Below are 27828 nucleotides of genomic sequence, written 5' to 3'. Positions count from 1 at the left end.
TGTTTCGATTCTCATCCTACTAAAACAGCAAGGGTATAAACTAATCCAAATTCATTTTCAGCATACTTCAACAGCTTGGCATTGCTGGAGATACGCAGCTGTACACTAATATTCATCTCCTTCTGCTAACTAGAAGATAACATCATGCTAAGGCAAAGCAGAGTATCCCAATTTTACCCACAGATGCAGCATCAATCCGTAACACCAAGACACACTAAGCACAGGAGCAGTCACATCTGAGAGGCTCAAGGCATAGAGAAAAACTTCCTAGACAAAACTAAGCTAGCATACCAGAAGAAGGAATTCCAACAATAAATAAGCAAGACTCCCAGACACCAAGAAAAACCTTTTTCATAAATCAAATAATACACCTTAAAAATCTCAGTCATGATCTTCAAGAAAAGAGTGTCCCTGCTTCAACCTCTTCCTTCCTTTGCCTACCGGATGCTAAATTCCCTTTCCTGATGCCTCCCAACTGATCTTAAGTTTAAAAGTTTAGTTGCTGATCGAGAATACCTGCATCTGTGTTGATGTGCATCTACCTTAGAGAGCTGTTTCTTGTCACACATTCTCACTCCTCTCTCTGGCTGGTATTTGCTCTGGCACAGTAATTTTCTCCCCTATTTAACTCTGATAATGCTGGGGCTGCCACTGTCACTGATGGGCTCGGCCTTGGCCAGCAGCAGGTGTGTCCTGCAGCCAGCTGACATTGGCTCTGTGCACGTGGGGGAAGCTTCTAGAAGCGGCTCCTGTAGCCCCCTGCTACCAAAACCTTGTCACACAAACCCAGTAAGCAAGCTGTCATGCTTTAAGTCTAAACACAAAAGAATGCTAACATGATTTTTACAAATGAAAAGAGTCTATGTTTGTAAAAAAATGTTTTCTTTGTATAACTAGCTGTAGTTTTCAAAACTTTCAACTTTAAAAAGAAATTTATTTACCAGCTCATAGTAATCAACAAGTCGTGCAAAAAAATTGCTGTTTACACTGAAGATCTTAGCTTCCCCAGGGAACTGGAGTATTCAAAAATTACAGAAACATGCCAAAAATTAAGGTACTCTAGGAACAAGGACCTTCAAATCTTCATGTGCTCAAGTTAAAGAGCTGTCTATGGAGGTATCTAGTAGTAGGATGTGAGACAGCACCAGCTTCCAGCAGACCAGGGTGCTGTGTGACACCTGGCAGCCCTCAGCCTCATCCAGCATTAGGCACCTGCCTGTCAGGTAGCACGGCAGAGCCCTTGTGCCAGCAAGACCTGGCATTTGGCTGACATGGGCACGCTGCCCACTCCACTCACAACGGAAAAGCAAAGCCTCTGCCACAGCTGCCATCCATAAAAGAGCGATAACAACATCTCTGCCTCACAAAAGTACTGCAGGGAAAATTGAATTTGAGGTGGGAAGTATTCAGAGACGAAAAGTGGATATTTTTATGAGCAAATTTGGAGTATTTTTAATCAACAACTAAACATTTGAAACAACATAGTTATTATACCTTGCATTCAAAAATATTACAAAGACCACATACACAAAACCACGGTCCTTCCTTTGTTATCTTCCTCCACGTCCTCCAAGGAAATGCCACACATAAAAGCACATTTATTTTATATACAGTGATATATTACATTTGATGCTATAATTAAAAACATAATTAAAAAGCATAACCAATTAATATTGTCCACTGTGGTTAAAAACAACAACAAAAAATTACATTACTGGACTGTATCATACATCCATCTTAACTATGGCTAACCAACCTAGAAAACAAATACTACTTTAAAAACGGCTCATTTTATGAAAAAAGGAACATTTTATGAACTACCACTGCCTCTCTGAACTGGGCCTCCAGAATCAAGAGGTGAAGCAAACAACAGGAACTCATCCAAAACTCCAGAGCTTCAAACACACAAAAAGAGACCTTAACACTCCAAAAACAAATAAAGAATTATAGAATCGTTTCAGTTGGAAAAGACTTTTAAGATCATCGAGTGCAACTATTAACAAAACATTGCTAAGTCCACAGCTTAAATATGTCCCTGAGTACCACACCTATGTATCTTTTAAAAACCTCCAGGGACGGAGACTCAAACTCTTTCCTGGGCAGCCTACTCCACGTCTTAATCACCCTTTCTGTGAAGAAATTGTTCCTAATATCCTAAACCTTCCCTGGGAAAAAACCTGAGGTTTTTCTTCTTGTCCTACAACTCATTACCTGGGAGAAGAGACTGACCCCCACCTTGCTACAACCTCCTTTCAGGCAGCTGGAGAGAGCAATGAGGTCTCCCCTGAGCCTCCTCTTCTCCAGGCCAAACTACCCCAGCTCTCTCAGCCACTCTTTAGACTGTTACCCCAGCTCCTTCACCAGACTCATTTCTACTCTTCGGACACCTCCAGCCTGTATACATAAATATATAAATATATACAAACACATATAGAGAAAAATAAAATCTACACAGTGAGAAAGAGGAAAAAGCAATCTGCAACTAACCAGTGCCATCTGAACAGTTCTGATGAGATTCAGCGACCCTCGATGAAGAGGGTAAGGCTGGATATTTGTATCGGAATGAGTCACTGCCCCATTTGCAATCACCACCGCAATTTATCTTTCTTATCTTGGACACCTAGCTTAGAAAGAGATGAATGGCCTTCTGGAGGTAATTATTTCTGTAAATTTAATGGAGATATAAGAGTAACCAGCTCAACACAGGCATCTAAATTTTAGGCAATTAAATCTGGACAGAGAATTAAACTCGTGTCTACTGTTGGACCATAACTCCAAGGCTACACATTCCTGACAACAGGCATCAAGACAAGAGCATAAGAGCTACATTTTGAAATGCACAGGCTAAAATTTACCTACTGTTTGAATGCAACTGCAAGAAGAGCTTTCAGTATTGTCAGAAAAGATAAAACTTCTGCAAAATAGGCAGAATCATAACATTAGGGAAAACAAAATTCTGTACTTATAAACAGCAATTAAAAATACGTATAAACACATTCAAACTCTTCTGAGAATCCTACAAAATCACCTAGTTTCCTGAATGTCAAAGAAAAAGTCCTTCTTAGGAGGAACTTAACTTGCGCTTCCTCCTCTTTCCTCTAAGAGGAAGACAGAAACAGCTACTACAGTCAGTCTTGTAGAGGACTTGCCCAAGAAGTTAACCCATTATTTTACCACCTTTCACCAATGTCTGAACTTCTTGACTCAGGAATATGACACAAATTGATCTGGATGATTTCAGGGAAACGGATACTTCCAACGCTGAATTACTTTTATATCCAGAGCACCAGTGGCTGCCACAGATTACAGAAATCTATGGCAGCCATAGGTAAGGGAGAAAGCGTACATCAGGATGACTGAATGATGTACTTCTGGAAGTCACCATCTCCGAGCACGTGCCGCACCACAAAAGCCAACAGCACAGCTGTAGCCATAAACTGCTTGCAGAGTCCAGTGTAGAATATTTTTACACCAAAAAGTAAATGACTGCCTCAAAATTAAAGAAACTCCTGACAAGCAAATAATATACGTAACTGTAAAACTCAAGGTCTGCAAATTCAGGTCTGCTTAAAAAAAAAAAAAAGCTCTTAATTTCTTCATTGAACAGACATCCCCATAAACTTTTATTTTATGTGACTCAAACTTGCAACATATGGTATGCAGACAGGTCACAGTAGCAATAATGCAAAATCTTACTATTTCTACTCTATTTCATCCTATGTGCACCACAAAAATTCTTCCATCTTGCACTGACTCTAGCAGTTTCTGAAGTTGATTTTATAACTATAGTTTCACATGCAGATAGAAAATCCAGGAACAGGAAAATAAAGCTTTCAAGAGCTTATCTAACAGGTTAGACAGAAAAACTACACGTTGTTTGTAAAACCTATGTATTACTACACAAAAATTAAATTAAAGACACAGACAATACCAGAAGAGAGAGAAAATACAAACATTAAATATCAGACAGGTTTCATAAACAGTATTTTTATGTGTATTTACTCACACCACTTCAGGCATAGGCAATGCTATAATATGCTGTAACTCTTATCTTCAATAGCTATTTGCAGTCCACACTTAATATAATATTATGACACCCTTAAGACTTTTTTTCTTTTGCTCTTTTTTTGCTACTTTCTTTTTTGAATGGATTTTGTGATCACAGAATCCAAGTGAACAATATGAAATAATTAAACATGCCTTCAAGGGCTTCCATAAGGTGAGATGACACCTTTCACAAAAATGGAATTAAGCACAGTTACATTTTAGTTAAAAGTATCAAAAAGACAAGCTTTAACTTTAAATGCCTTTCTTCAAACACCTAGGTTTTTTGGCCTGAGTAGGTATCATTCTGATAAGAATTTAGATATGTGCACTGAATGTACAACCTACACCTCAGAAAATCCTGACTCCAGCTTTCTCCATTGCTCTGCTTTAATTCCTAGTCAGAATTCCCACCCCTTCACTTCTTAACCTTCTCTATCTGATGGAAAACTCAGACACTGTCTGAAAATGAGGGGAGTGTCAGTGAACTGTTAGAGATACTCAGTAACACGCACAGGGAGGCAGACAAAAGAGCACTTCACTGAGTGTGCTCTGGCAAAGATCCTTGGCATCTGCTTTACCTTTTTTCTCTTCTGCCCACACCAAACTGAGCAGTGCAGTTGGCACACCTGAGGGACAGGATGCCATCCAGAGGGACAAGCTCAAGAAATGAGCCTGTGGGAACCTCATGAGGTTCAACAAAGCCTAGTGCATCGTCCTGCACCCAGGTTGGAGCAACCCCCAGTATCAGTATAGGCTGGGGGATGAAGGGATTGAGAGCAGCCCTGCTGAGAAGGGCTTGGGGGTGCTGCTGGATGAAAAGCTGGATGTGAGTTGGCAACATGTGTTCAGAGCTCAGAAAGCCAATGGCATCCCAGGCTGCATCAAATGAAGCAGGACCAGCAGGTTGAAGGAGGTGATTGTGTCCCTCTGCTCTGGTGAGACCCCACCTGAAGTGCTGCATCCAGCTATGGGGTCTGAAGCACTGGAAGGATATGGACCTGCTGGAACAATTCCAGAGGAGGGACACAAAAATGATCAGAGAGATGGAACTTCACCTGTGAGGAAAGGCTGAGAGAGCTGGCATTGTTCAGAATGGAGGAGGCCCCAGGGTGACCTTACTGCAACCTTTCAATATGTGAAGGGCCTTATAAAAAGGATGGGGACAAGCTTTTAAGTAGGCCTGATTGTGATAGGACAAGGGGTAATGATTTTAAACTGAAAGAGGGTGGGATTACAACCAGATATAAGGACGCAATTTTTTTTACAATGAGGGTGAGGAAACACCGGAATAGGTTGCTCAGAGAGATTGGCAGATGCTCAATCCCTGGAAATATTCAGGGTCTTGAATGAGGCTCTGAGCACCCTGATCTAGTTGAAGATGTCCCAGCCCATGGTAGGGGGGCTGGACTAGATGTCCTTTAAACGTCTCTTTTGACCCAAACTATTCAATTCTTTATTAATGGCATGCTACAAAATTGTTCATGACCTTAACGCCTCAGAAATATTTTTCATACACCACAGCTCTTTAAGTCACACTGAACACAGGAAAACACTTTTAATATAATTCACAAAGAGATTCAATAGAAGGCACACTTCTCTATATTCCACTGAAAAACTGTGAATGCCTAACTAAACAAATCAGATAGGGTGTCACCTTGGTTTTTCTGAGTTTTTTAAAGCTTTTTGATTGTTCTTAAAATGGAGTCAGACTTTTTAGCTACTGTACAATATTAGGAGCAGTTTCTGCCTTTCTTCACATATGTAACATAAACAAATCCTTTGTTTTTTATTCCCTGTCCTTTTTTGCATATTTCTAACCTGAAAACAATTGTAACTGACAGCTGGTCTAGCCGTTTGGCTGGGAGGTGAAAACTCCAGAAGCCAATCCACAGCCAGACCCACAAATGTATAAAAAGTAAGAAATAAACAGGCAGGGGGCTCTCGGCCTTGGCTCAGCCTTGGGCTCTCTCAGAGGAACAACTCTGCCCTGCAAAATCTCTCGTCTCTGTGTGATTGCTTTGCGTATCCCGATCACAATAGGGCTTCTGTCTTGCTGTACACTTACCCTTTATGGCCAACTATTTATTTTGTCTTTACTGATTTAAGGATCTGGACACTGTCAGTTCAAAAATAAAATTTAAAAAATGCTTCTCAGGAGACCATTTTCACATCCCTCTCCACAAACATGATTTGTTCCCTTTTCTTTGATATTACTCATAGCTCTTTGAAAGATCAAGTCATTGCCTACACTTTGGCAAGACTATTACTCTGTTTACTAGTGAGAAGTTAAGAGAAGTTAATGGTTTGCTAACAGAAAATTTGGCTTTCACGCAGACTGGTCAAATAGCCATGAGTCACCAGGTGCTGATCTCATAAAGTTGCTTTGCCCATACAAATTTGATCAAAGAACTCCCTCTTTGCTCACAGACTGCTTCCTCAACCAGGCACCACCTGGTTCTTCAGCAGGCTTTGCTATGCACTTTGCCTATCTGCACATACACCTATATGCCCTCTGAAGTTTGGTTAACGGATAGACGAAATTCCTGACCTCTGTCCTAACAACTGCAATCACAAAATTTACTGTTAAGTGTCCCACCTCACAAAACTGCACAATAGCACTCATCCAAGTATTCCTGACATGAATTAAATTCATACATTCTGCTCCTAATTCTGAAAATTTTAAGGGGTCTGAATTAACTTAAGTCCAGCTCCATCTTCTATAGGCAAATGACAATATATCATCAAAACTTATATAATTACCTACAAGTATATTCACAGTGCCACCTATTTTATCAGTGAGGTGAGATGGGAAATTTGTGAGCAAGCCTTGGGATTTAGGGTGCTGTTCTACAGGCACAAAGGCTTGAGATGTCCACCTCCAGCCATGAGGAGCATTTACACACTCCAACTTTCCCCTGACTAAAACCATCTCTTTAAACTCCTCATACAACTGAAAACTGCATGCTTTGGTACACACAAATGCAAAGGACACAATAAAAAAATAGTGACAGAGGAGAAATAAGGGTGAAGAACAAAGGCAGAAGAAAATGACAAAGTAACCTTGTCTCTGTTTTTTTTTAAACATTACTTCAACTAAGACCATTCCTTTTTCTGCACTCTGATGTTCTCTCAGCAGAGTTCAGAAAGGATATGCAAAAAAATGGAGCAACATGAGGCATGTGTATTGTCATGAACAGGTACTAGTATGACAGCCATTTTTTCAGATAACTAGCTGCTTTTTTAAAATGCTTTTCCTTTTTCTCTTTTTGCTTTAGGGTTATTTGACTGGATCAAATATGTTAGTATATGTGAAAACATTATAAAAGGAGACTCATGTTCATGTTCTGTTCAGTGTACTGCTGATTAACTGAAAGTCCTAATTACCAGCAATTCTGCCATCCTTCATTAATACACACCCACCCTTGCTCACCTACTTCAGGTTATGTTTTCCTTACAAATTTTACAGATAGTTATATTCCAGTCTACCTCCATCTGAAGTATTAATAACTAAACACACTTTAGTACACACCTGCTCTCGATCTCTGACAGCTGAGGGAGGTGTTAAGAGAGCAAAAGTAATGCATCAGAATAAATAGAGAAGTTAAATTCACAACCACTGCATTCTGATTTCTACAGAGAACAGAATACAACTAACTTGGAGTTAGGACAAGTTATGGTGCCTCATCATGAGAGTTACAAAGAAGTAAAAATTTAAAAATAATGCTCAGGACCATTATCTTCCTTATTTTGAAGAAAACAAGGTAAGTTCAGCTGAATCTATGAAGACAGTCCCCTTCAAAAAATATTCTCTCCTGTTCTGCAGGATAATTATCTGCCAATAACCATATATCTTCTATAAAGTAAATCATAAGAGAACATCATCCCTCTTAGACATTTTCATTTTGGACAAATTCTGACAAAATCTTTCCTGCACCTGCTGAAATGTTATCTATCACAATATTTCAAGAAATGGTCACTTTCTACCTGTCTTGAATGAAGAGCTTAGCTTCTGCTTCTGAAAGCATCAAGGGATTAAAAAAACGTTTTACCACAGCTGCATGTTGTCCTAGGAATAACTGCAGTGGATAATTGTAACACCAAATAACATTGTGCACAAAAATTAGAATTCATCTTAGAACACTGCATAAACATAGCATCTCCACATAATTTCAGGGCTAGGTATCTGACCCTTCATCTCTTCCTTCTGTTGAACTTGCTCTAAATGCTAAAATACACACAAAGAGGGGGGAAAAACAATCAAGCCCACAGACTGACTCACTAAGTCTAAGGGGTAATTTGCCTGAGATCCTGAGGCAAAGAAAGAAAGCTTGATTATATATAAATTGGGGAATGGCATCAAAGAAGAATGGCTATTCACAACAGCGTGTATTACAGATTCGCAAAGCAGAGGAGGCAGAATATGTGTCTCAAATCCCCAGGGCCTGAGCTGGTATCTATTTTACCTAGACTGAAACACCCCAGCTGCTAAACTAAGGAGCATAAGGCAGAGACAGGCACTTTTGCCAAATTTCTCTGCCCTCCTTTTGTATTCAGTATTTAGAAAAAGCAAACACTTCAACGATTAAATAGATAAACAGTTTCACACGAAGTCTAGCTTATTAATTTTTATTTTAGTGACCAAATTAAAAAGTTTTTAAAATGCAGTTCAGTTAGTCTTAGAAAAACAATGATTATATATCCTGCAGTTTGTCTAGCAGCCATGTCACACAGATGAATTCTAACCATGCAAGCCAATTTTAGCCAAATTTGACAAAGAAACAGAAGTCTCAAAGATACCTAAGTTTCCCAGAAATCAGCTGGCTGGTAGGAGCAAGACATACAAATTAGCAGTTGCATTGTGGAAAAAGGAAACAGAACTTGGCTGTCATCCATCTCCAGCAGGAGCAATCAACTGGTCAATTGAAGCACTCCCCTAGTTCCAAACCAGCCATAACACAGGCTGGTGCTTGCCAAATGCAGAGGGACGTGAGAGGAAGCCAAATGTCTTCTGGGGTAGGACAGGCTACACGAAGGAAAGGAAGGCATGATAGTACACAGGTGCTGGGCAGTACCGAGGGCAGTGCAGCAGCCCCATCATGGGAGTCAAAGGGAAAAGTTTGCATAATTAGTTCAGTATTAGGAGCTTGAAGACAATCACACTCAGATTTCCATAGCTCTGAAAAGTTTATTTTCAACTTGTTTTTAATTTTGTCAGTGGAGCCAAGCAATCATCCGATTCTACGACTCAAAACTGGACTATTTGCTTTCTTTAATACAAGAGTTTTAAAGCTTATGCTCTAATATTCTGATTAAGAAATAATGAAATCAAGTCTGTGTCACAACCTTTAGGAAGTAATATTAAACTAAAAAGTACATAGTGAAATATACATCTGAATCCTACAGAAAAACAAGTTCCCAGTATACAATGGGAGCAGGCAGGCAAGCAAGAACCAGCAGAGATAAGACATCTCAAACAGTAACCACCTCCCAGCTGAGAAATAGGAACTGGTGATACCCTCCATCTGTCAAATAGTAAAAGAGGTATATCATCTTCATCGACAGATGGCACGGTAGCATTAAACTTTTTCATTCTGCCTAGGAACATACCCACATTCAGTCACCAATTCTCACAGAACTGCGCAAGCCAAGTCCTACCACTTGTAACTGCAAATGACTGTTGTCCCTCTTACACCTAACTCTTCTATCCAAAAATCACAAGTACATGACAGGCTAAAAGGCACCATGCAAAGGCCACACACTTGCCATTTTGAAATTTTCATGTAACTTACCTTGCACTATATTTAGCTTAATAAGCTGGTAATTAACTTTTTTTGAGGGTAGGAGGTCGAATAATACCATAACTGCATCACATCACATTTTCTCAGTCATATGGTACTCTCCTCTATAATGACAGAGATCGAATAGGTTATCTCCCTTCATCATCTTCTTTCTCCTTTTCTGCATCTGCTTTTCCTAAACTCTCCCTCCTATCTGCCCTTCTCTACTTGACAGTAAGAAAGCAGATCAAAAATACAGAACACCTTTCTTTTGAACACTAACTGGGAAGACCAGATTTCTTCACCGTGAAAAAGACCAAAGAGGGTATTTAACATATCCATAAAGCTGCAAGTGACATTAAGGAGACAAAAAGGGATTGGCTTCTCACCATCCCTAAGTTAGCAGGTGGGAAATGGAGCAAACTTAGGAAAAAGGTGCTTCATGCAGCATATGAAGGTGTTATTCATTATTCCGTGTCTGCTAAAATTTAACACAGGTTCAAGAAAGAACTGCACAGATTCATGCAAAAGAAGCTCATCAAAAGTTTACTAGAAAGAAAACATCTAGCTGAGGAAATTGCTGAAAAAAAACCCAATAGTTAAAAACTGGGGAAACCTGAGATATCATCTCTGCACATTTGTCACACTCTCAGGCTTCTCTACAAACATAAGTTATTGCACTTGATTAGAGAGAGTTCTGGAACAGAAACTTTGATCGACACACTAAAGGACAGCTGAAAATCATCCCCCACAGAGACTAAACAAGGAAAGATGTGCATGAACAGTACAATTTAAGCTTCTTGGACCTGTAGCAAAGTCAACTCAAAATACTACTTCCATTTAAAATGAAGAGATCTTTTGTGCTGGTCTCTACACACTCCAGTTCAAAAGTAAGAGAAATCAGAAGTTTAGGTAGCAACCAGACCAAAAAAGTCATTCTAGTAATGGTTATTATAAAGTACTTACCTTCCATGTAAAATGTATTCTATAATGCAGAAGTACATTACTTTTTTTTTTTTTTTTTCCTACATATCAGCATAGGTTGTGCTGGCATAAGCACATCAAAATTTTATTAACATGCTCACATTGAAGTTTAAAATAGATGCACAACTTTTCATTTAAAAAAAAAAATTAAAAAAATAAAAACCCCAATAAATAATTGTCTTTCTTTTTTGGGGGGGGTAAGGGGAGAGTGTAGAGGATAACATGCTAGTAAAAATTGAACAGTGCAAGATATACCACCATAGCAATCCTTGGCCAAAATGAATATCCCAGAGCTCAACAATAAGAGCTAAGCCATACTCCTCCTTCCAACCACGGAGACTAGGAAGGAGCTGAACAGAAAGCAGCTGTGGGTTTGTGGTGTAGAACAATTTGAACACAAACCAGTGTCCCCATACAGCAGTAAAGCCTAAGGACATGCTGGACTGTAACAGCAAGGCTTTAGTTAGCAAATCAAAAAATGTCATTATTTTTCTCCCCGTAGCACAAAGCCATGTCTAATGTATTGTTTCAGGGGTCCCCATTACAAGAGAACACCCCCAAACTGAAGACAGGCCACTGAGGTGTTTTGGGGGCTGCAGCCCATGTTCATAGGAGGAGACACTGAGAGCATCATTTTTCATCCAAAGAAGAGCAGACTAAAGAAGGAAGTTGTTGCCCTGCCCAGCATCTGAATATGGCTTAAGGAGACAAAGCCAATTCTGAGTGCTGTGAAGTGAAATGAGAAAGAGCAAGAAACATGGGCTCCAACATAGGAAATCTCAAATGAACACAGAGAGAAAAATTTTCCCAAAGAGTGGAAAAGCACTAGAGCAGGCCACCTTTGAAATATTCAAAGCTCAACTAAATAAGACCTAGTTTGAATTAGCCCTGCTCTCAGCATGGGCTGGGACTAGGATGGCCTCTTCAGAATCTGGCCAAGTAAATTTTTTTATTATTATTATTTTCAAATTATATATTGAGCAAAAAAAGCAAAATGTGGCATATTTATAAGAATTAATTCCCAAAAATACTTTCTCAGAGGAATCTTTTCTACATTTTTCCCCAGCAAGATACTTAAAAGCCGGCTTATTGAGGCTGGAATACATAACATAATATTCTTACATATAAATAACAAAAGGCTCAATCTTTAGTAGACCAAGAATAAATTTGATCATTTTTAATCACCTTATTTAGCTTATCAACTGTACTCATGAAGGAGACTATTAATATTTCTCAATTCAAGCTGTAAAATCTTACTTTATTACCACACAAAAGCAGCACTGAACCATAAAACTACAAAATGAAACTTGGAAACATTATTAATTGCAATTTTTGTTATTAAAGCATGACTTCCATACAAGTGTCAAAGACCCGGACTACTGCTTCAAGACTTCATATTAATTTCAGCAATAATAAAAGCCTAACATGCCCAGTGTTTGCTGACTCAAAAAGCAAGATACTAAGAAAATACCTTCAGTTTGATTTGAAACATTTAAAACAGAATGTTATGACCAACACAAAGACATCAAGAATCGCTGCTATAGTGGGTACTGCTCTTAGAGAATCAATTCAAGTGCTCTAACAAAAAAAAAAAAAAAAAAAAAAAAAAAAAATTGTTTTTCAGGGCACATCCCTCTCTGTTACATATCAAAATTGGCACAAACAAAAAAAGAAGTTACAATCTGCTCAGAAGACAAGGATGAAAGATGAGGATCACTACTGAAACAATGAAGTACATCAAAACTGAAAGGCAGAAAGTAATTTCTTTCACAGCTGTGGTCATCAATGCTTAAAACACACACATCCCTATTACTACATAATTTTAACTCAGCACAGATTTTTTTTCTGGATACACAGCAATTACTTTCAGCCCTGCAAAAGTGTCCTACTTACTTAGAGCTTTAAAACTAGATTTATAGCATATTTACAAAATATGACTCAAAAGTAAGCAGCATGAAGACATGCACTCTTGCTGCAGCAACAGAGATTCATATATTCCTAAAACTTAAAAAATACTGCTGCCACAAATGTAGCATTCCAAAGAGCTCCAGTGCTTACATCCAAGTTGCAGTTCATCAGTGTTGGGGTTTAATCCAGCACGTAGATAAATGCCACACTCACCAAAAAAACAAATCTAACTCCTTGCCTTTACTTGGGGTGAAATTGCAAAATTTAGAGGAGACCACCATACCGGGCACTTGGCTGTACAATCCCACACACCCTACTACCACTCATAGCTACCCAGACCTGGGGGCAAAAGTCTGTGTCACGCTCTTAAATAGTTGTTTCACCCTGAACAAGACTTGAAACACATTCAGGAGACATAGCAATAGGAACATGCTGGTTTGAACATGCCGAGAATAGTAAAAGTTCCTCCAGCGCTACTGCAATTAGCCTGGAGAAGAGGGGGAAGGTGGCGAAGCGTCTCCCCTGCAGCCAAGACTGAGGAGAGGTGCACAGTGCAATCATTACTGGTTCCCGTAGATGGCTCCCGAAGCTCGGAGATGGCGGCAGTGCGAGCACAAGCACCTCAGCAGCCTCACAGCTACGCTGTTACCGAGAGCCAGCGCTACAAAATTCAACACAATGAAAACCTCAACCCAGCCCCCAGAGGTGACGAACAGCACAACAAGGAACATAAACAATAAACAGCAAGTATTGTTACTTATACAACACACATACACTTATATACACCTAGACATTTAAAGCAAGTATTGTCGCTACACAACACAGCTCTGCACACACAAATCAATATGGTAAACTAAAAGAGGGCAGATGAAGATGAAATATTAGAAAGTGTCACAGCGTCCACTGTGCATGTGGAAGTGCTGTCTCACGGGCTAGCTCCGTCCCACACCACAGCACACGTGCTTTTGGGTCGGATTCACTAGTTCCACTAGCTCTCTCCTCCCTGTGGGATCTTGGTTCCCCACACCCTGCGATGGGCTTGATGGTAGCCATGACCACTGCAACGGAGAGAAAGGTGACTCTCTGAGCAGGGTTAGCAGGGTTTTATTTAGGGGGAGACCGAACGGGAGCTCCACACCTGACCACTGCTACTCAAGAGAGACCCCGTACAATGGTGGTCCAGTAACTTTTAAACAGGGGAGCAACAAGAGGTGGTAACAACAGTTTAACCAACCAGGTTAACTCAGGGTGGAACTAGGGATGTAAACATTCGACAGGAGAATCACTCCGTGATGGGGGAAAGGGGATTCCCCAGGCACCAGCCTATCACTTGACACCCTCCCTGGAACTTTCCAGAATCTGGGGAAGGGTCCCGAGATGACAGACAGGGCACCCAAGGAGAGAGAGAAGGGATTGACAGCAATATAAGGGGTAAGAACCATTGGGAAGAACAGGGGTACAGGGAACAAACTATTTTACAAGACTTCTTATAAAAAACTGTAAAATAATTATATAAAACACTTAAAAACCTAATAAAATAACTTTTGCACCACCACAAGAAAGAATATTTTACTATGGTGAGGCACTGGAAGAGACTGTACAGAGAAGCTGTGGATGCTTCATCTTTGGAAGTGTTCAAGGTTAGGTTGGATGTGGTTTTGAGCAAGGCAGTCTAGTGGAATGCATCCCTGCCCATGGTAAGGGGGGTGGATGGAACGAGGTAATCATTAAGGCCCCTTCCAACCCAAGCCATTCTATAACTCCACAATTACAACAAATTTGTTTCAACATGCTCCAGTCAGATCTTCCACTATTTTAAACCTTTATGTCCCATACTGGGTGCCAGGAAGGACTGTCATGATTTAACCAGCAGGTAGCTAAACACCACACAGCCACTCACTCACTCCTTCATCCACAGTTGAATGGGGAAAAGAGCTGGAGGGGGGAAAGTAAAATTTGTGGGTTGAAATAAAGATAGATTAATAGGACGCAAAAGGAAGAGAAAATAATAAATATTATAATCACAATGGATTAATATGTACATAAGCGAGGCACAATGCACTTGCTCACCACTTACAGGCCAAGGCCCAGCCAGTTCCCAAGCAGCAAACCCTGATCAGTTTTCCCCCTAGCATATACATCGACCATCATGCCACATGGTATGGAATATCCCTTGGGACAACTGGGGTCAGCTGTCCTGGCTGTGTCCCATTCCAACTCCTCGTGACCACCAGTCTCTTTGGAAGAAGAGCAGAGTGAGAAGCTGAAAAGCCCTTGACAATATAAACACTGTTTGGCAACAACTAAAATATCAGGGTGTTATCAACAGTATTCTCCTCCTAAATCCAAGTATAGATCTGTAAAAAATGTGAAGGTAATCATCCAAACTACCGCAAAACCAACTTAAGCATTCATAATTGCAGCTTAAACATGCTATCAGGAGCATACTTTTCCTAACTGGCAGTATTTTTTCATTAAAATGTTTATAGTTATACCCACAGAGTTGTATTAGAGAAAACATTTGTTCAAAGTTAGCAAAAATTTAAAGACCACTTTGCACAAGAGAAAATATGCATTGCCCTCCACTACTACTGCTATAAATAAAGTGTAAAAAAAATCTGCCATGTTAAAACACCAAATGATGTTTCTTTTCATAAACATACATGTTTACCTAAATGTTCTTTGAAGTAACAGGTAAAAATCAAGTGCTGAAGCAGCTCACTACTAAAATTTATTTTCATATTCTTTGGTTTAATTAATACTTTCAATTTAATATTTTGGCATTGCAGACTCAGAAAGAGAAAGGATTTAAATTAAGGGCTCTAACACTAACCTCCCAGCCAGATGATGTGTAACCAGAGAACAACATTTGTTCTTTATTCTCCTGCCTTTTTTGAATGATCCTCTAATCCAAGCTTTCACCTCCTTTCCTTCCCAAGTCAGTCACAAAAAAGCCTAATCTGACAGAAAATTACTTTCTGTTCTGTCGGTAAGTTACAGTGGAAAAGGGGAGGGTCAGTTATTACTGTTAGTAAAAGATAAAAATTATGTTATTATTTTAAGAATCAAACAACACAGACACACAGTAATTATTCTGAACAGAGAAAAAATACTGGAAGACATTTAAGAGTAAAAGTATGCAGTTACAAAGCACTAAGTTCATCTCTAGTGCAACAGCATGAGGAAAGTATGACCACAGCTAAAGCATAACAGCAATTACTCTTCTAGAATAAATTAAGCTTTCTCCATTTCATCATGTTATTATCACAGGGTGGCATGGTTTAGTTTGGAACTAAAACATAAACTAAGAAAACAGAACAGACTACTGCAGTATTCAGAAAGACATTTTCTTTCCTCCTCTTCCCCATTACCAAACCTAAAGAAAATTACACCCTGGTAAACCCTCAGCAGCATTCTCCATGGAAATCTTTTCCATCTCAAAACCACAAATAGAGAATCTTTTTGCCTAAGTGTCCAAAATCATAAATGAGCATCAACTGCAAATTTCTGCAACAGTTATTTGATCAAGGATGAAAACTCAGTGGATTTACAAAACTTAATACCTCAAGCATAAAAACATCTTCAAGTTCTTGTTTCCTCATTTGCTTATTCCACAGCAATTCTCTCCATTTTAGACAACTCTTCAAAATGAAATTCCCAAACGTATGTCTGAAATTTTTCAGACCAAACTCAGAGTGAGAGATTTCTCTGGACATTAAGAAAGAGATTATCACAAACTGTTACTTACTATTTAATGACACAAAAATTGATTGAAATAATTTTATGCTACATATTTGAGAATGATTTAACTATTAAACAAACCCAAAGATGTTTAAAATATTAAGTATGAGCAATGATGCATCCACTTCCTTCACTTACTCTGATTTTCATAGCTACAAACAAATCTGATGTTATTTTGTATCAAAGACTGTAGATAGCACACAAGTGAAAAGTTGCAGAGGTATTTGGCAAGTATTTGCCAAAAGGTAGAATTCCAGGCTGTTTCTTACACTAGCTGAAGTGCAATTTTCTAACCTATCAAAACCTACCTGTGTACAACACACATGACTGTGTACCATACCTTACATCTGAATTTAAAAGCACAACTTTAAATAAGTGTTTAAAACCAAGAACCACGACTGTGCTCATTATACATTCTGTTTTCAATGAAAAGCAGCTTGATGGATCACATTTTTACTTAAGGATCCTTTCAGCATTCCCTAGCAGCTCATTACTTCAACACCAAGTGTGCCTCATTCGGAAATCACTACTCTGAACTGTCAGAACCAGACCCTTGAAAATAACCCACCTTCTCTTCAGCTGCTTCACTGATGTTTTCTCCCCTCATGCTCTTTTCCAAATAACAGTTAAATGGAAAACTTCACATTTACTAGTATTTCAACTGTATAACAGAAAGTGTGCTAAGATGGAAAATGTAATGCTCATTAGCATTACAATTCTAAAAAGTAGTTTAAAGTTCATCTCTGCTTTGTATTTAAAACTGTCTTGGGCACAGTATCACAGTTACAAAAGTAAAAAAGTATGCACTTGGAAACTCTGAGTAAACTTAACTGCCCTGATGCCTTTTAAGTCTCCCACACTCCCAGTGTACAATGAACCTATCAGAAATTATGGCAACATTAACCAAAAGAAGTGGAAATGTGCTTCCATAATAAATGGTAATTTCCAATTCTATCATTCTTACAAGGAATACCATGAAACAAGATGATCCAGCTGTTGAAAGATGTATTTTACCTGTTCAGTACACTGCCATCACTATCAGAGCTAAGTGATTTCATATCCTCATTAAACAGGAGAAAAATATTATTAATGCCTTTCACAAGGTGTCTTGGTTTGAAAAGACAGGTGTCTGCTAGGGAGAGGCAGGCCTCTCTAGGAATGGGGAATTCCAATCCTTCCCTCCGTGTTACTATAATTTGGAAGATTAAAAAAAGACTTTTCAGTCAGAGCTATGGGGAAAGGCATAACAGTCCTTTACTAGTAAATAAAGCAGGACAGACAAACGACGACAGCAATTATAATAATAATAAACAGAATCAAGAACCCCGAGGGGCTTTGTCTCACAAGTCCCAGGCAGTCTGATCCCTCGGGACTCGAGAGCACCAAACCAAAACGGTGGAAACTCTGGCGCTGATGGCTGGAAATGGTGGGGTGTCCCCAGCAGGCAGGGGGGTGTCCCAGCAGATGAAGTGTGCAGTACTGGAGAAGCCACGGCGGCTGGACCCAGGCTAACCCAAAATCCAGCAGGGCAGGCAAAAAAACTCCGAATTCCTGGGCGCTCCAACAGATGATAGAATTCTCAGGACCGAACCCCTCCGTTAACCGTGGAATCCACACAGCTACCAGTCGCTCAACCGTCCTCCCTGGAAAACTGAGAGCCGAAAGCAAGAACCCCCACCCTCCGCTCCTGGGAGCCTTTTTCCTCCCCCTAAAACTAAGTGATCAACTCCTTTTGTCCAGGTTAAACACCCTTTAACTATCAGTATCTAGTCTCCCAGCAACTTATGGGGGGAAAAATTCCACAGGAAAACTTAACCCCCAACACAAAGGTACCACATTAATGCACACATCTAACCTGTGATTTAATGCTGAATCCAAACTGACGTCTGTAAGTATTTAAAGACCGAGATCACACATACTGTATTTTACAACAGTAGAAGAATATAACACAGTGAAACTTCTGCAGACTGAAAGAAACAAGTGAACATGAGTCTCTAACAATTACTTAATAGAAGAGATTTAATGATAACACAGGCACACTGTTATCTAATAGTAATAGCTGTGATGCAAAAATGTCAGACTTTTCCAGGTAACACACAGAGATGTGCCCAAGATAACCTCACAAACTCCAAACTTTGATAAGATAAGCTTCCAGCAAGTAGGACTGCTGTAAAACAGCAGATGCTAGAAACAGCCCCTGCAGTCAGAAACTGCTGGACAAGAGCTCTTGCAAGCTTTCTGCTCCTTGAGAAGATTTGCTACTCCATGATTCATAACAGGCCAACAGGCCACAGCAATTTGACATAGATAAGTCACAACACTGTGGAGGGTTTACTTTGTTCATGTAACAAAATTCTTTAAAATCTTTTTTTTCTGTTTCTTCTCAGATACAAGCTGTGAACACTCTTTCTCACTCACATTTTCCCAAGAAAATGCTGGCAGCCACCCTAAAGCATTACATTGAACACAAATATACTAAGGCTGGGACTGTGCCAAAGACACAGCTGCCATGCCACTGAGAGTATCTTGAAGCTGTCTTAACACACATGGCTTTTTCTCCTCTGGCTTTCTTCAACAGCTTTTTTTTTTGATATGACACAAAACTAGAAGCTCAAGCTGTTCCTGGAGCACTAGAAGACAAACAAGGAGAAAGAAAAAGCCAGTCTTGACCACTGCCCCCAGACCATACTCCCCCACAAAGAAACTAGTTCAGCAGTCTGTTCTCCAGTAAGTCTTCACTTGCAGTCAGTTAATGCCATCACTCCCATTTCCAAAACCTAGGCTGCATTTCCCAAAGTGAAGGGTTCAAAATGATGCCAATGCAAGAACACCTGTCATACTTCAATTACTTACCAGTGGTACAAAGATTATTTAAACCACTTTATTTTTCCTTAAATGTGCAAAGAAGCTCAAAGGTTGTACATCAGTCCTAGAGCTGTCCAGTCCTCCTAAAATCTGACACCTCATGACTATGCATTACATCAAGTACAGAAAAAGTGATTAGAAACATGCATATACTATTCATCCCCTAGTGAGCCTTTCCTTCTTCCTGTCAGCTCTATTAGAATTATTCTTACTGGAATTAAATATGCTCCTTTCTCTCTAAAGAAGTAGAAAATGTACTATTCCTGAAAGTATGAACAATATGCATAGCTTGGAGAATCAGTATTAAATTTATTTTAAATTTATTGCTATGAAAATCACAGGGAAAACAAACAAACAAACAACCCCTGATGTATAGGATATTTAATATCCAATGTTTCCAAGTGTAATTCTCTCTAACTAAAACTTCAGGACAGCTTCTTACTCCTATGTACTCCTACAAGTACTACTTACATACAGCTGTATTTTAACCAGCAATATCACACAAAATACACACATAGAAAATCCCAATGAATATCACTCTGTTACCACTATGAATGATAACAGTACCTTACTCCAAAATCACCAGCTGCCTTCCCACCAGCTTGCTGCTGCTCACTGTCTGGGGAGTGTGAGAATACAGAAATTGAAGAAATAAAAAAAATCTGTCTCAAGAGTCTTATAACATGATCTCAGAATGCAAAGTCTTTGCAAAGGTCTTTCTCCTGAGACCCGGTTCATCTATATGCAACATCTACTCCAAATGCCTCCAATTTCCACATTCTAGATGACACAGGCTTTATGACTAATAATTTAAATTACCAGAAACATGTAATTTTAGAAGAACCTGCTTTTGCTCAAATGGTAAGATACTGACCTTCAGAAAACTTTAGACTTCTTAAACCCACTGCTGCTTTTATTAATTCACCCTTCCACTGGGAAGTTGATTTGGGTTTGCTGGAAAAGGCAAATAATCAAGCATGCTGCTATTTTATCCTTCTGTCAAATCCCTACTAAAATCCCATTTACACTACACTGAGAAACAAAATTTCTCTGAGGGAAGAGGTAAATCAAGCCAGAACAGTAAATCCCAATTGTGTAACAAGCTCCATGCCATCATCTTGCTTATGTGATGATATGCACTAGCTTAACAACACAAAAATTGATAGAAAGTCTTATGAAACTCAGTGGACAGGAGAAAATGTGCAGTGTTTAATATGAGTTTTCCAAAAGCACCAGCACCAAAAGAGGAAGAAAGAAGGAAACTAGTGTGTCACTGAGTCAAACCCATCAAGTAACACTTGTCCTAACAAAGTACTTGCATCCCATAAAGAAGGCTAAGCCTAAGAATTACAACACTAAGTAAATAACTTCTGAAACAAGACTCAATACATTCAAAATTCCAAGGACTCTGAAAAGGAGACTAGCTATAGGAAACCTACACATTTCCTGGGAACTCACTGATTGCAAAGAATCAGTGTAAGACACACTATACCAAGAAAAGTCAGGACACTAAAAAGGTGGGTGTTAAAGAGATCTGCAGCAATTTAATGGTCTTTAACTCTAGAAGTGTTGCAAGTAGATTAAGCTTTTTTCTTTCCTCGTTTTTTTTTTTTTTTAACGTAGCAACAACTTCATTCGAAGTTGCAACAATTCTATAAATCAACATCATCTTACATTAGTGCTTTAGCTTCCTAGCAGAGAAACCAGCAGGTGAAGTCTGTGTCCCCCAAGACGGTGCATAAATCGATACAAGTTCTCACATAAAAAGATGGAGAGAGAGTCTCTCCCAGCAACTGATGAAAACCAGAAGGGTGAGCTGCAGCGAGGCAGTGGAAATCACAGTTGAGATGGAGTGCGTAGGGGACCTACACACTTGTTTTGCCTTTTGTCTCTGTTTAAAATAGTTCGGTTCATTTCTCTCCAAATCCTCTTCCCTCATCTCCAATCAAGGGGAGAAAATCCTTTCTTCAGAACTACGGTGTGAGGACACTTACCTAGCAATATAAAAATAAGAACATAAATGGTGTTTTAACTTATGCAGTCTAGGGTTGTCTAACACGGTTCCATTTTTGTCAAGGATGGCCAGAGGCAGATGATCCAGGTCAAGAATGCAAACCGCAGCAAATATCCAGACATAAGTGTCCAGTGCAACTTCTGGCTACCAGCCATTTTACAGCAAGCAGTCCAACTTCACTCTAGAGTTCAGTATTCAGTGCAACTATCCCTACCTGGCTTTGCCTAATTACAATTTTAACTCACTCACACTTTTTCTGCTCCACAGTATCACATGGCCAATAACTTTCACAATTTAATTACACACTACTTGACAAGCTACTTTAATTTTCATCTGGTAGCAAGTTTAATTCACCATGTGGCCAAGTTCTTGTCCTAAGAAAAACAGCCACTCTTGCTTTCTATTTATCATGTCTTTATGATCTACAGATTTTATAGATCTCTATCATCTCTCCCCCTATTGTTTTGTTTATCAGAGTAAAGATCCTGATCTTCCCAGCACAAAGTATCTCCCACACCTCTCATCCACTTTTTCAGTGTCTATGAAACCCCTGCCGTGCTGAGATGGTTACATTAATGCACACTCTTAATGATTTCGACACATCACCGATGAACATAATGACCTAGCAATGTTTTAATTCTTTGTGAACAGTTCCCAACAGCTGTCTGACCACTGCCCTCCTCATGTATCTATGTGTGTAACAGGAGCAAATTTAGAGCTCATCCCTGTGTAGATAGGTTTCCATTATTTTCCCCTGTATAAGCATCAATTAGCATGCACCAGAACTGAACTACATTTGCAGGTGAAAAAACTGGACAACAGCTTTGGAGGAGTTTGCTGCAAGTACCAAATTAGTTCAGATTTTACCAATCCCCAAATACCAACAAATTGCTATGGTGCCACAGTACTGTCACTCCTTAAGAATAATTTTTAATATAATGAACCCCTTAATCATAGCAGAAACCTACTGCTGACATTGTTCCGACATGAAGCAATCATTTATCTATCTAGTTCCTCATCTTTTAACCCACAAGATAACAACCAGTCTTCAGCAAATAAGGTTTGGTTGAGGTCCTTAGTCAAAAATTTTACCCACTTTTAAACCAATCTGCTACTGACTTCAGTGAGTGTTTTCCAATTATAGAGCTGCAGCATTCAGTGAGCAATAACTGTGTAGGATTTTGTAAGATATCTACTTTCATTTTATGTCCTGCCTGCAGATTATATAAACCTCACCAGGTTCACCTCATTCAGTTTTCTGCAAACTCATGTGTTCCACACGTTAGTCCCCTACCTCCTTCCATCTCCTTTTTTTCACCTTTTAATTATAGCCCTAAATTTGTTTCTTGTAGTTATAACAATTCCAGGTAGTAACAGTTATTTTTCAGGCACCTAGCATCTTCTTTAAAAAGAAGAAAAAAAAAAAAAAAATAGAATCAGAATTATTTTCTTGGGGTTGCTTCCCTTAACAGAATGCAAAATGCTGGAGACCTTTTGCACTCCTCCAGAGTGAAAATGAAATGAAGAATTCAGGTTCTAACTACCTATAACTTGTGACCCAGCAAGAATGCAAAGTGATCAGATCAGCCAGTAAGAGATACACCTGAACAAATAAAAAATGCAGTGATGTGGCCTTTTGTTTTGTACTGGCATTTAGAGATTTCATGGTACCAACCAAACTTCACAAGATTTTGCACATCACAAAAGAAGTCTCAAGAATCTCGAAACAGATGCATCACTCCTGTGAAACACAAGATCTGTGTTATGCTTGTGTCTAAGGAAAATCTTGTCTCCTGCCTGAGCTTGCTCAAAATGCAGGAACCAATTTCAGCTGTGATTTCCAAAAACACTTTACTGGAACAGCAAAGAAACACGAGGGAAGAGCAGATCATCTTGCAGAATTCTGGAACTGACTACTTTGCCAAATGCCTGCTGTGCTCTTAGAAAGTGGTGTTAGATTCATCCCTTAAGAACCTCTCTGTGTTTCCAGGCATACACCTACTTTTGCCTTAGAGCTTGGACCATATCCGATGATTAGTCCTACAAGAGGACACATGTGAACAAACCAATCTTAAACCCAGAGTTACCCAGTATGAGCATGTCACTTGCTGAAATACGAAAAACTCAGTTTAAAAGTTTGTTGTACATCAACTCCATATGTTTCACTTACAAAGAATATACAACCATGATGACATTAATATAAAGGTTTTCTCAGGGACTGTTAAGCAGAACTGTTTCCAAACAACTAGTACAATTCCATTTTCTCTTCATCTCTGGGAATAACTTTTCATAGTCACAACATTGTTTACCTAATCCACAAAATACATTATGTTTTACAAAACTGCACTTTTTTGCCATAGAGTTACTAATTTTTATGGCATCACACGCTGCAATAAAAAAATCTGTACTAGTTGACAAAGAACTTGCAAATACATTTAGCTGTACTAAAAAAAAAAAAAAAAATCTTTACTTATCCAGTTTGAACCTCTTGCTTTCCCACAGAGATCCATCACCTGAGATCAGTGAACCACAGGCTAAACCTGCTGTAGGCCAAGGCATGTTGTTCATTTATGACAGTATGTTGGCATTTCTATGTAATAAATTCCCAAGTTCTGCAAAGATCTAGGAACACTGTAGAGATCTTGGCTTGTCATATTCTCTTATGAAATGCCACTCAGGAAATTTAAAACAAGCAAATAAATAAAACGAAAAAACACACCACAAAAAAATCTGTTGTAAGCCAGTAAGAAGTGCTTTGCCACTCATTGTTTACATAATGGGATGTACTCTGCAGCTCTTCTGGACTTCACTTCTAGTAAAAAAACTGGATTCACTAATTCATGCTCCATTAAGGTCCATATTTTAATAAAGAACACTGGAAAACTTGTTCTGAAATTCATTGAGTAACTATATGTAACTATACATGTTATGTAACAATATAACTATAACAATACAGAAAGGTAATTCTGCCACTAGGCCTTCCTCCTCCTGTTTGATAATTACATAAAAAGTTAATTCAGCACTTCTGTTCCAAGACAGAATATCTTTTTCACTGACATGTAATACAAATACCTTATCTCTCTCCTAGCTAGAGCCAATATCTCATTCCAAGGAACAGTGTAGCACATAACAAAAAGAACTAGCACCAAAAAATGCAGGCTTTCAATGAGAGCTGCAGGGATCTGTCTTCAGAAAAACTACAATTCTGCACACAAACTACAGGGGCCTTTTATTCATTTTCATAAAACACCACCATCACAAAAAAAAAAAAAAAAAAAAAAAAAAAAAAAAAAAAAAAAAGCACCACACTCCCAGCTTTACCTACCACTGTTATGTTTACCAAGTAGGGCTACTTTACCTTTCAGAAGCTGACAAAAATGTAATTGATATACTGAAGGCAAATATTACAAACTCCCAGACAATTTTATAACAGATTACTCTGACTATACCTAGTTGGGGGAGGGGAATAGATATATAATTACTGTTCAGTATTAACTATACTTTATTACTGTTTTTCTTGAAAAATAAAACTTTATTTTTAATTCAGAATCATAAAAGGTAAACATTTGTTGCAGAAACTGACATAAACAAGTGTCTACTGCAACTCTTCTAACCTTGTAAGACCGAAGAAACTTGCAGATTTTCAGCAAAGCAAGGACAACTTTTTTTTTTTTTTTTTTCTCTCCTTAATGTGCCATGCAGTGCTTCTGCAGTGGGGGCAGATTTTAACATATAAACTCACTTTTGGTTTTGGACTAGAAGACTAGTCATTCTGACACCAGGTGACAGCAACAGTAACAACCACATTGGTACAATACATTATTTAATCACCACTGTAGTCAGACACATAATACTACATTAAACACCACTGAAGGCTCACTCATAGATGTGTTAAATAAATCTAAGATCAAATAATATGAGAAAAACTATAAGTATGTGCAACAGCAATGCAGAAGCATAGACGCTCAGGTTACTATTCTTATTGGAAGTGCAGGAACACAGCTAAGCAAGATTTCCAAATCACTATTTCTTTTTCCACTCCAGCTCACATTCCTCAAAAGTATATGCATTAATTCCTCCCTCTTTTATACTACCCTTCCCAATGCAACCAGGTAAAGGCATAATTCCAGTGGACCTGATAATCAGCCCATTACTTGCCCGGTCAACTTTCAGCCTCTGGGACTGCACAAATAACAAGCATTTACAGCCAGTCAAGAGTCTACACCCCAAGGAGAGCAGTAAACACTGCAGAGGGACAGATTGTTGCAGAGGCACCTCATATTTGTACTGCCAAAACCTGAAAGCCATTTACCAATGGCACTCATTCACCTGAAAAGGCAGTAAAACAACTCAGTAAAAGAGCTGAAAACTGTGAAAAAATTTTGAATAGGCAATATAAAGCAAGTAAAGCAAACTAAGAAAAAAATCCTACTTTTATGGAAGACTTTTGCATTTTTGGAGAGCTCTAAGGAGCAAGTTTCAAGTCGCAGTCCAAAATTCCCATTAAATAAGCTAATGTTAAAAAAAGAAGCAGAAATAGTTATGATTATTTAAATTCAGCAATATGCAGGAACCTCAGGATTGTGCACTCTAGAACCACTTAGAGCCGTATTTTTGGATCTTGATACCCTTATCCAAGAAGCATACCAAAGGACACCTAATTACTCTATTCGGTTACTATTACCACAAAGTAGCACTGCAAAAGCTGACCCAACAAACACAGCATCACCAAAGCGCTAAATGAGGCGATTATCCCCCTGGATTCAGCACGGCTGTAGCCTTACCTGGACTACCGTGCACACAGTTGGAAAACTAGGTGAAGGTCCTTAAACACGGAGGAGGGCAACAAAGCTGACGGCATGTCCTGTGAGGAGCAGCTGAAAACTTTGGCCTGTCTCGATTGGAGAACAAGAGGCTGAGGGGGAAACCTCACTGCTCTCTTTCTACAGCCTTCTGAGTGGGGGAACTGGAGAGGGAAGTGCTTATCTTTTCTACCTGGGATCCAGTGATAGGATAAACAGGGATGGTTCAACTGTGTCAGGGAGGGTTCAAACCGGACAAAAGGAAGCATTTCTTTACTGAAGGCATAATCAAGCACTGGAAGAGACTTCCTAGGGCAGCGGTCAATGTTCCAAGCCAGTCAAATGTTTAAGAGGCATTTGGCCAGTGCCCTTAATAACATACCAAGATTTGGTCAGCCCTGAAGTCATCAAGTGACTTGACTAGATGACTGTCGTAGGTCCCTTCCAAGTAAATGATCCTGTTTTATTCTAAATCACATAATGCCAACTTTAACCTTTTCCATCTTAGACACACAAGAAACCATAATTCAGGACGATCACTAATGTAAACAGTAGAACAGAAATATCCCCGAAAGGCCATTGGAAGTAACTGTGCACGTTGCTTTGTGCTTTAGCAATTAGCACTGAACTTTAGGTTTGGCTAAAGACTTTCCAAGTAGTTATGGAAAAAAGTCAGCGTTGACTAATAAGTGAATCATTTCAACAAAACAATCAAACAAACAAACAAAAAAACCCCAACCCCAAAACTTCCTACAATGCAAACTCACTTCTAGGCTAGCAAATAAGCGTTTGCAGTAGGTATTTGAAAAGCATAGCTCGTTGAAACACGTTATTCCAAAATAGATATTGTGTGCTCAACAACTGGGAATAAGTAGAAAACACAAGTACCCGAGCTCAAGCCTCACGTGTCTCATTTACCCCACCTTAACCCCACTTTTTCCATCTTGCCTTCCTTACTGAAGGGCCGCACAGTGCAGTTAAACAATCCCAGCACTACGGGCGGGCGCCAGGCCTCCGGGCGAGCCCGGTCCCGGGGCAAGCGGGGAGGCCGCCGCGGATCCCGAGGGCTCTCGGAGGCGGCCCCGGCATAGGGTTGCCGGCCCTCCCCGCAGGGCCGGCGGGGACGGGCCGGGAGCTCGTCTCCAGGGCGAGCCAGCGGCAGGCCCCGAGCGCACCGGGGGCGGCACAACCCCCTGCCCGGCGCCGACGGGCTCCGGGCGGAGGTGGGGCGGGGACGGCCCCCGCACCGCACGCCCCGAACACGGCGCACTGCCCACGCCGCCCCGCCGCTCGGAGTCACCCCGCAGGCGGCGGCGCGGCCGAGCTCGGCCCCACTTACCAGCCCGACTCGGAGAGCGCCGCCCGCGCTCGGTCGGCCATGGCGCCTCCCCCGCCGCTCACCGCAGCACTCGGGGCCGGCGGGCGCCGCGGGGACCCCCGGCACTCGCTCGGAGGGGGAGGAGGGACGCGGGGCCCGCTCGTTCCCCCGCCCCGCGGGCCTTTCCGGGCGCTCGGGCCGGCCAGGGGGAGGGAGGGAAGGGGGAAGGGAGGGAGCGGAGGGAAGGAAGGGGCGGAGGCGGCGCAGGCAGAGACGAACAAAGCCCGCGACCGGCGGCTGCCTGGAAACTGCCGCCGCCATGGCAGGGAAGGGAAGGAGTGAGGGCAGGGCAGCGGGGGAACGCCGGCCCTG

General features: G+C 40.1%; 1 protein-coding gene across 1 annotated transcript in view; it reads right to left on the bottom strand.

Moving 5' to 3' along the window:
• Nucleotides 1-27602, bottom strand: part of TDRD3 (tudor domain containing 3) — a 95178-nt gene extending 67576 nt beyond the window's left edge. Inside the window, exon 1 of the mRNA XM_040055085.2 lies at nt 27478-27602. Coding sequence (XP_039911019.1) covers nt 27478-27518 — 41 coding nt within the window. The 5' untranslated portion in view covers nt 27519-27602. The remainder of the gene's footprint in view (nt 1-27477) is intronic.
• Nucleotides 27603-27828: the final 226 nt, after the last annotated feature.

Source organism: Hirundo rustica, chromosome 2 (assembly GCF_015227805.2).
Source record: "Hirundo rustica isolate bHirRus1 chromosome 2, bHirRus1.pri.v3, whole genome shotgun sequence".
Classification (NCBI taxonomy): domain Eukaryota; kingdom Metazoa; phylum Chordata; class Aves; order Passeriformes; family Hirundinidae; genus Hirundo; species Hirundo rustica.
Note: the sequence above shows the minus strand (reverse complement) of the source record. Positions and strands in the feature narration are given on the sequence as shown.